This window comes from Callorhinchus milii, unplaced genomic scaffold (assembly GCF_018977255.1).
Source record: "Callorhinchus milii isolate IMCB2004 unplaced genomic scaffold, IMCB_Cmil_1.0 Scaffold29, whole genome shotgun sequence".
Taxonomy (NCBI): domain Eukaryota; kingdom Metazoa; phylum Chordata; class Chondrichthyes; order Chimaeriformes; family Callorhinchidae; genus Callorhinchus; species Callorhinchus milii.
The window spans coordinates 3,177,891-3,187,924 of record NW_024704770.1 but is presented as its reverse complement, the minus strand read 5'-3'; the positions used below and the strand labels follow the sequence as shown (position 1 = coordinate 3,187,924).

Below are 10,034 nucleotides of genomic sequence, written 5' to 3'. Positions count from 1 at the left end.
GGGCAGAGGGGCTGAACCCCCGAACGTCTCTGGGACATGTCACAGGCCCCTGACGTATGCCTCGGCACCCACCCCTCGTCCTGGTTGCCCTGGCCACCCCCCCCACCACCCCTTACACACCCTCCTGGTTGCCTCGCCCAATCACACACACCGTCATGATTACGGTCCAGGTTACTGAAGACCAAACGCAGGGCTTTCTCGTGTTGCCGCAGGTACTCGGTGAACTCGGCCAGATCCAGCTGCCCATCGTGGTCCGTATCTCCCACTCGCACAATCTCCTGCAGAGCAGAGAGAGGAACAGCGTCAGCAACAGTGGCTGCCCCCCCATCTCCCCATTCCACTACACCCCCCTTTCCAGGCTATCCCTGCTCCACGGCCCCCGCTCGGCCCAGCCCGCCCCATCACTGGCGGTCAGGCCGGCAGCATCTTTACTCCCATCCCTTGGAACTCCAGCCCACAGTCCCTTTGCCTCGCTCCCTCCCCTCAAGGCCTTCCTCTTTGGGTGAAATACTGATCTCCTTGGGGAACGTTTCCATGATTCCCACACTTCTGTAGCTGTGACACACAGCGGGAAACACCCGGTGTATAACAGCTCCCCCCCCACCCCCTCCTCCCACACACACACACCACACACACACACAGACAGACACACACAGAGACACACATACACACAGACAGTATGACAGGGCAGCGTGACCCCCCCACCCACCCACTCCGAGCTCCTTGGATTTAGAAAGTTGAAAAGGCCACTGAGTGCAGGATTAATGTTAATCATCCACCTGAGCCAGCAGCTAAACGTAAAGACTCTTTCTCCTCTATCCCTTCGCCTTGCCCCTCCTTCACCATGTTCAGGTCACACCTGAAGAAATTCCCATTCGACCGTGCCTGCGGTCACCTCCCCACCCCTACTCCCTCCTTCTCCCGGCTCGGAATCTTGCTCCGCCACTGTCAAGCGCTCTGGGGCGCCACCCTGTGCGAGGGGGCGCTGGGTAAATGCAAGTAGTTGTTGCTGTAAAGAGAATGGATTTTCTACCTCCCCTGACCCACAATCCTCCCGATTAATCGCTCGTTTGCTGGCCACGCTTAATAATAATAATAATAATCCTTGCATTTGATACAGCGCCTTATCACGTTTTCAAGACGTCCCAAAGCACTTCACAGGAGATACTGTATATTTTGTGGGCAAAACACGGCAGCCAATTGCGCACAATAGCGTCCCACAAACAGCCGTGGATTCAAGTGACCAAATTATTATTTTTTGAAAGGGATTATTACCCCCAGAAAATGATCCGCCAATCGACCTACAACCGGGTTCCCACTTACTGTTCGGTAAAGAGAGATGTGCGTGCGTGTGTGTTGTGTGTGTTGTGTGTGTGTGTGTGGTGTGTTATGTATGTGTGTGGTGTGTGTGTGGGTCTGTGCGAGTGGAGTAAGAAAACTTGCCTAAGGTTTCGCCCTGACCTGACCTGACTGGAAATCGAACCTGGTTCCTCTCGCTTGCTTGCGAGACGAACGCTCTAACCGCTGAGCTACAGGACTCCATGCAGCACTGAGCCGTGTCGCTGTGCTCAGCAATTATTAATGCTGAACGAAATGAAATACTGTGCCTGCTCGGAGTTGGCTTGCAGGAACAAGCCCATGGACCTCAATCCTTCCCCCAGCTCGGTCACATCCACCCGTCCGTCCTTGTTAGCGTCCAACTGCTCAAACAGCTCAGCCCATTTCTTCTCCCTCTCCGAGCGGGTCTCCTCGCCGGCCCCTTGAGCCCACGCCACCCTCCCCCTCCAGAGGAACCGAGACATCTCCGACCTGGTTTCACCTGTCGGCACGCTGCAGGGTCCTGGCGGGGTTCAAGGCTGGGGGCTTCCCCATGTTGTGCCGCTCGCACAGAAACCCCAGGAGAGAGGTCTGAGCAGATAGGGCAGCTTATGATCGCACGCGCTACTACGCCACACTGCAGCTCCGTCAAAGCAAACCTGTTTGTGCTGCTCAGGGAGGAAGCTCTGTCATGCAGTGCAGCGCAGTGAGCAGGCTGCTGGAGAGAGCGGGCTTTAGAACATAAATCACCTGTTTTCTGTCGCCTCCTACCCTGCATTTAAATACGCTTCCCAGTTCCTTCCCTCCCTTCCTCCCTCCCTCTTGGCAGCGATCCCGACAAACACTGCTCAGTAACATAATCTTATTACGTTACACTCTCTCTCGCTCTCTCTTCCTTTTCTCTCTCTCTCTCTCACACATCTAAGTCTCGAGGGATTATTTTGATCTGATACACACGGAAACCCATCATCAAACCAAGCTGAGAATTCCAAGCCTCCCACCGACACACGGAAATCTCAGAGAGAGATTGTTGGAATGGAATGCGCTCTCTCTCTCTCTCTCTCTCTCTCTCTCGCTGTCGGGACGCCTCCTGATTACCTAATTCAGGAGAGTATTAGGCACAGGTTGGCAAGAGCCAGGGATTGTGGGGGGAGCCCAGAGTGCGCAATGGATTCTAACCAGCTAAAACCGCATAGCTTGCAAACGTGGAGTCCTGCAGCTCAGTGATTAGAGCGCTCGCCTCGCAAGCGAGAGAACCTGGGTTCGATTCCCACCAGGGAAAAAACATTGAGCAAGTTTCCTTACTCCACACAGACACACGCGCCTCTGTTTACCCAGCAGTAAGTAGGAACCCAGTTGTCAATTGGCAGATCGCTTTCAGGGAATAATAATCCTTTAAAGAATAATAATTTGGTCACTCAATCCATGACTGTCTGTGGGGACGCTGCTGTGCGCAATTGGCTGCCGCGTTTCGCCCACAAAATACAGTCAGCTCACTTTACAGTATTATCCTGTGAAGCACTTTAGGACGTCTTAGTGACGTGGTAAGGCGCTGCATCAAATGCAAGGATTATTATTATTATTATCCTGTTAGAAATGAGCGGCTGTTTCTGCCTGTGATCTCCCTGACAATTCTCTGGATATGCTTGTTTCACGGCTGTGTTTACAGTGGCTCTCAGTGGTTTCCCTACAATTACACAGTCACTACACTTTATGTCAGAGATTCCCCGCGAAGCGCTTGGAGACGTTTTGACGCTCTCTAGGCACAAGATCTAAATCCAGGATTACCAGGATAAGGAGGATGTGTCCGTTGTCTCGGTCCAATATAGGACAGGGGTGAATACACACATCAGTACCTGTCTCGTTCCATCATCTGTTCCGTATCCTCCTTGGGAGGGAGGTAAGTGGGGTTTCCTTGAGGCTGAACTGGCTCCAAGGTGACCTGCCAGGCAATGGAAGGTGGGAATGGAGCCAGGCCTCTGTGACGGTCTCTAGTCCCCGGTCCCTGAGCCAGGAGGGTCCACAGTATCCCAGGGCACTCACTGCTGCTGACAGCACAGCCCGGCCCGGCTCATCGGCAGGACCTGGAAGGGCCGACCAGTCATCCCACTCAGCTCCTGTTAAGCCTGTAGGGTAGGGTGGTCCTAGCTGGACAAGCAGCGGGAAAGCTTCCATCATCTGAAAGATAAAACGCAGATTTGCAGAACTATAATCTATTCCGTAGCTCGACCGATCGCACTGACCTGGAGTTTGCAAAGAATTCCAACCTCCCGCATCCGAGCTTTTGTTCAGACACCAGCTTGGGAAACGCAAAATCCATCTCATACCTTATCTCCTTGGCTGCAGACTCCATTGGACAAAGAAGTGTAGAGGACACACCCCACTCACACACACCCTCACACACACACACACCCCCACACACACACACCAACACACCCCACACACACACACCCACACACACCACCCTCACACACACACCACACCACCCCCCCACACACACCCCCCCACACACACCCCACCCCACACCACCACAACCCCCACACACCACACACAACCCACACCCCCCCCACACACACCACACCCCCCCACACACACACCCCACACACACACACCCCCCACACACACATTTCACAGAATGTACTGTAGAATATGCTGAATTGACTATTTTGTGGGCGAAACGCAGCAGCCAATTGCACACAGCAACATCCCACAAACAGCCGTGGATTGAAGTGGTCAAATTATTATTGTTATTTTATTTAACGGAATATTACCCCCAGAAAGCGATCCACCAATCGACTAACAACCGGGTTCCTACTGACTGCTGGTAAACCGAGGCGTGTGTGGAGTAAGGAAACTTGCCTAAGATTTTGCCCGGACCTGCCCTGGAATTGAACTCAGATCTCTCACTTGCGAGGCGAGGGCTCTAAGCATTGAGCTTCAGGCGCCACGTAACGGTGGGTCTGCGCCTTTGCTCACAGAGCTGCCTTTGTCCAATGTTCCCGTCTAGGCTCGCATCGAGCGCATGGAGGAGGCGAAGAAAGAACGAGAGGAGTTCGAGAAGTTAGCCACAGATTGCAAACGCAAAGTGACTGATTGCCAAAAGAAAATGAAGGCCCTGTCGATGGTCGGGACAGACGATGCCAAGAGAGACTTGGAGAAGCTACAGGAGGACCTGAAGCTGCTGAAGAAAGAGGAGAGGGATTGGCAGAAGAAAGAGAATGATTTGCAGAAGAAGGAGAAAGCCATGCCCTGGAACGTGGACACACTGAGCAAAGAGGGCTTCAGTAAGGTCAGTGTTGGGGGCACGGAGCCTTGGGGGGTATGGAAGCCTCTTGTCTGTGGATCCCTGACTGTCCAGCGCCTTGGTGACATCTCCTGATATGAAAGGTGCTATACATATGTAATTTGTTGTTGTTGTCTATTTGTCTGTATCTCTCGTCGGAGAGAGGATACCGGGAATGGAAATGTCACCAGAGGGAGAATATAGTAATAATAATAATCCTTGTATCAAAACGCTTCAAAGGCTATACTGTAAAGCTTAGTGACCGGATGTTTTGTGGACGAAACGTGACAGCCAATTGCACACAGGGTGTCCCACAAACAGTCGTGGATTGCGTGACCAAGTTATTATTACCTATATTATGTATATATATGTATATATAAATAACGCCCGGCTAATCTTTCCACCTTCTCTCTGCCCCCTCAGAGTGTCTTCAACAAAAAAGCAGAGACGAGTGAGAACGAAACCGAGGAGGAGAAGGAGAAGAAGCACAAGACGTTTGTGGAAAAATATGAGAAACCGATCAAGCACCTGGGTAAGTGAGGGAGCTGGGTCTGGGGACTGTGTGCTGGGGGGGCCATGAGCTGGAGCCGGGCCTCTGGGACACATGGCCTCCATGGTGCCTTTCACCCCTGCCTGGGGCTCTGTGGCACGAGCCGTGTCCCGCACACGTCTTCGTTCTCGCCAGGCTTCACTGATTTAAATCCCTTTGGAACTCCATCCCACAGTCCCTTTGCCTCACTCCCTCCCTGGCTCCCACAAAGCACATCTTAAGACTCTCCCCTTCAATGGCGCCTTTTGATCTTAGCCTGTGTTGCGATCCCGAGCCGAGAGCACAGCCACTGAGCACAGCCTGGCACACAAGTGCTTTGGGAAGCTACTGTACGCGAGGGGCGCTATATACATGCAAGTTGTTGTTGGTCATCCATGTTTCCTGAATGTCGCTTAAACTGTGATGGAAAGTAACTCTGTGGTGTGTATGCGGTGTGTGTGTGTATGCGGTGTGTGTGTTTGTGCAGGCATGCTGAGACGCTGGGATGACAGCCAGAAATACCTCTCGGATAATCCGCACCTGGTGTGTGAGGAGACGGCGAACTACTTGGTGATCTGGTGCATCGACCTGGAGGTAGAGGAGGTACGGTGTGAGTGCTGGGAGATGGCCTGGGGATTCCCACACAGAGAGGCTTGCTTGGCTGGGGTGCCATTGAGGTTGAGGTTTCCCAATTCAGAGGGATTAGGAGCGGGAATCGAACCCAGGTCCCGGCAGGACGAAATGCTGGGCAGATTTCCTTATTCCACACACACGTCTCAGTTTACCCAGCAGTAAGCAGGTGCCCTGTTGTTAATCGATTGGCAGATCCCTTTTCCGGGAGTCCTTTAAAAAAAAACTAAATTGGTCACTCAATCCACGACTATTTGTGGGGACGCTGCTGTGCACAATTGGCTGCCGCGTTTCGCCCACAAAATACACAGACCATTTACTTTGCAGTGTATCCTGTGAAGCGCTTTGAGACCTCTCGAAGGCACGATATCAAACGCGAGGATTATTATTGGTGGTGGTGTTGTTGGTGTAACTGTGCCCGGCTTTTCCTCGCTGGCAGAAACACTCGCTGATGGAGCAGGTGGCTCACCAAACCATTGTGATGCAGTTTATCCTGGAGTTAGCAAAGAGCTTGAAGGTGGACCCCAGGGCCTGCTTCCGACAGTTCTTCACCAAGATCAAGGTACCTATACTTTACAACAACAACAACAAGATTCCATTTATAGAGCGCCTTTCACGTCGGGAGGACGTCCCAAGGCGCTGTAATCCGATCGGCCCACCTATCAACCGATTCTCTGTGCGTGAGCTCGGGAGGGTGGGAGGAGAAGCTGAGTGAGGTGACATGGGTTACACAGTTTTACACAACTCCCAGTAGCCAGCCCTCCGTGATAGTTTCTGGTCGGGTTCCTGAGCCAGGCGCATCCTCAGTACTCCAGGGCGCTGCTGATGACGGCATAACCCAGCCTGGCTCATCAGCACAGCCTGGCTCATAATTTTTATCATTATCGGCACGACCTGGAAGGGCTGACCTGGGGCAGGGAATCCTCCCACTCAGCTCCTGTTAACCCTGCAAGTCAAAGCCCTAACGGGTAGCGTGCTACTAGCTGGATAAGCACTGAGAAAGCTTGCCGGATAGTGCTCTCAATGGCAAGCTATGCGGTTTTAGCTGGTTAGACTCCCAACAGTTACCCCCAACGCACACCTTGGGCTCCCCCCAAGCCTTGGCTCTTGCCAACCTGTGCCTAATACGCTCCGGAATTAGGTAAGCAGGCTGCGTCCCTTCAGAGAGAGAGAGAGAGAGAGAGTGCATTCCATTCAATCTATCTCTGGGATTTCCATGTGTAAGTGGGATGGATGCAAGGAATTCTCAGTTTGGTTTGGAGATCTTAAGCGATGGTGATGGGTTTCCGCGTGTGTCAGACACCCACCCAGCTGGGCAAATAAAGTGTCACGCAGTCTGTAACCGTTCTCTCTGCAGACGGCGGATAAACAGTACATGGATGCCTTCAACGATGAGCTGGAAGCCTTTAAGGATCGAGTGAAGGGCCGTGCACAGGCACGGATAGAGAAGGCGATGAAGGAGTATGAAGAGGAGGAGAAGCAGAAACGTCTGGGGCCCGGGGGCCTGGACCCAGTGGATGTGTACGAGAGTCTCCCTGAGGTGAGCGCAATGAGGCCCAGTGGATCGGCTTAGGGAGAATGTGAGAGATTGCGTTGTGTTCAGCCCCTTGGGTGACCGAAGGCGCGGTCAAGTGTCTTGTGATGAGCTTCGGAGAGGGCGAGGGGAAGGGACTGTGGGATGGAGTTACAAAGGGTGGGGCCAGAGAGGCTGACGGCCCGACCGCTGATGGTGGGGGGGACAGGACTGGGGACGTGGAGCAGGCCGGAGTCTGTTGAGCGGAGGGAGCGGACAGGTCGATGTGGGGTTAGCAGGAGCAAGGCCGTGACAGGCAGACCTCACACAGCAGACGTGTGGTTTGGCTTTGATGGACCTCTTGCTATACAAATGTAATCTTGTTATTGCTGTTATGAGTATGGAGGCCAGCGGCTCACACTGAGCTCCTGTGTCGGATTGCCATCTCACTCCATTTCCCTGTAACAACCTCTCTCTCTCTCTCTCTCTCGCCAGGAGATGCAGAAATGTTTTGATGCGAAGGACATTCAGCAGCTGCAGGAAGTTATCAGCAAATTGGACCCAGCGGTGAGTACCTCCTTTGCCTGTGTGCGAGTGTGTTCGACTTGATACAGTGCCTTATCGGGTCGTTCAGACGTCTCCGAGCACTTCACATGATACGCTGTAAAGTGTAGTGACTGTGTATTTTGTGGACGAAACGCAGCAGCCAATTGCGCACAGCGATGTCCCCACAAACAGTCGTGGATTGAGTGACCAAATTTTTTTTGTGTTTTGGTGGAGTGATTATTACTCCCGGAAAAGCAATCCACCAATTGACCAGCAAGCAAGTTCCTAATTAATGCTGGGTTAACAGAGGCGCGAGCGTGTGTGGAGAAAGGAGACTTGGCAATGGTTTAAATCGAACCCGGGTCCTTTCGTTCGCTTGCGAGGCACGCGCGCTAACCACTACGCTTCGAGAGAAGAATAACGTCAAGATGAATAGCACGCAGTCGGTCAGTGTGTGAACATACGTGTTGCTTTCCACAGGACGCCAAACACCACATGCAGCGCTGCATCGACTCTGGGCTCTGGATCCCAAACGCCAAATCAGCGGCGGAGGAAGAGGCGGAGGGGGAAGGGGGGCAGAAGGCGGGGGCGGAGGAGGCCCTGTACGAGGAGGTGAAGAAGGAAATTGCCGAGGGGAATTAAGATCACTCCGTTTTCATACGTGCTAGTATTTACGATCAGTGCTACGTTCAGTTAGACAGACTCCTGAACCACAGACACAGTTGGAAATCACATTCACAACCAAACATTCAATCAACACATCCCAGCTACTGACCCCGAAGCCCAGATTCCTGTCAAACCAGCTTTTTCTATCCCGAGTTTAGGCTGATCCTCTTCACTTCCGCCTCTGTGTCCTGTGGCTTCTGTGCGAGGGATTATTACCCCCGGAAAGCGATCCGCAAATCGACTAACAACCTGAGGCACACAGCCGCATGCTGACTAGCGAGAGGCTGGGTCTGTAATCCTCTTCACACCTCACCCGCCCTGACTCAGGACCAGCCTGTATCTATTGAGCCACGTGACCCATAGTTTAATCCAGGGTGGTCCATTTTTCATCTCCCCCCCATTTTATCTGCCCGCCCGCTCCTCCCTCCCTAGCCTGTAAATGTTATCTATGTTTCTGGAAGGGAATCACTAAATTATTACTTATGTGGCCCCAGGCGTTTCTCAAATAAGGTTTTCCCTTGGACTCTCTCCCCACCCGGTTAAATCGCCGGCCAGGGCTGAGTTAGCTGATCTGAACCACGGTGGTTAGTGTCGGTGAGGGAGGGCAGCACGGGAAGGGGGGACGGATGGGGTTGCAATTGGCATTCACATCCCAGCACTGAGGTGAGAGCAAATCAACCAGGAAATTTACTCGTTAGTCTGTAAACTTGGGCTCAGTGTCTCTCGTTCCCAGTGAGAGGCATCACCCTTGACACGGGGGGAGTGAAAGGAGCAGGTGGTTCATTAGCAATCCCGTCAGATGTGGAATATCCACATCTGTTGGGAACTCCTCGGCCAGGGATGGGGGGGGAGGAGAGGGTGTGTGGGCACAAAGAGGGGGTGCGGTGGGGGAGAGGGGCTGTGTGGGGGAGGAGAAGGGGTGCTGGGGGTGGGAGAGGAGAGAGGGAAACCCAGGTTTGCAATTTTATGAGAGTTTCAACATCGAAAGCTTTGGATTTGAATCGTTTCCAAACCTTTTACAGGAGAGAAAGAGAGAAAAGGGTTTAATGAGCAGAAGCTCGGAATACCAATGACAAACGGCCCAGGAATGACTGACTTCAGGTTTCCGTTCTCTTGTCAGTAGCTGGCTTGTTTTCATGCGTGTGTGGGGGTAAGGGGGGAGAGAGAGCACTGCAGTTCTGTAGACTGGAGATTTTTTTTAGGCTAGGTTTGGTTTTCGTTACTAAGTTAAGGTTGATTCGGGGATCAGAACGGAGTAAGTTAGCTTTAAACGTTTGTTCTTTTGCTCTCTGTGGCGATTCGTTATGTCTCGCCAGCCTCCGCGCTAGTCACTCTGTACCAGTATTTTAATAAAAGTTGTGGATTGCACAGACTGAAGCTAAGGAATTGCTGTCTTATTGAACCGTGGAAATCCCAGAGATAGATTCTTGAAATGGAATGCCCACTCCCCCTCTCTCTCTCAGGAGGGATCCATCCTGCTTACCTAATTCCGGAAAGTATTAGGCGCAGGTTGGCACGAACCAAGGGCTTGGGAGGGACCCCCTAAGTGT

General features: G+C 52.6%; 2 protein-coding genes across 3 annotated transcripts in view; one reads left to right on the top strand and one right to left on the bottom strand.

Annotated features, from left to right (window-relative positions):
• Nucleotides 1–3,656, bottom strand: part of LOC103187535 (calcium-binding mitochondrial carrier protein SCaMC-1) — a 10,770-nt gene extending 7,114 nt beyond the window's left edge. Inside the window, exons 1-2 of one of the 2 annotated variants that reach the window (XM_042344678.1) lie at nucleotides 3,561–3,656; nucleotides 152–278 (exon numbers count right to left, since the gene is read on the bottom strand). In XM_042344678.1, the coding sequence (XP_042200612.1) occupies nucleotides 152–278; nucleotides 3,561–3,593 (160 nt within the window). In that variant the 5' untranslated portion in view covers nucleotides 3,594–3,656. Of the gene's footprint in view, nucleotides 1–151; nucleotides 279–1,607; nucleotides 2,139–3,560 lie in introns of those variants that run through there. The other variant, XM_042344677.1, reaches the window with a different exon arrangement.
• Nucleotides 3,657–4,324: 668 nt separating this feature from the next.
• On the top strand, nucleotides 4,325–9,861 carry cdc37 (cell division cycle 37 homolog (S. cerevisiae); the record flags this gene model as incomplete). The annotated part of the gene is given in 7 exon segments (XM_007907083.2): nucleotides 4,325–4,606; nucleotides 5,024–5,132; nucleotides 5,617–5,732; nucleotides 6,199–6,321; nucleotides 7,117–7,299; nucleotides 7,768–7,839; nucleotides 8,299–9,861. Coding segments are annotated over 7 exon segments (1,047 nt in total), but the record flags the coding sequence as incomplete, so codon positions are not given.
• Between the last annotated feature and the right edge of the window lie 173 nt (nucleotides 9,862–10,034).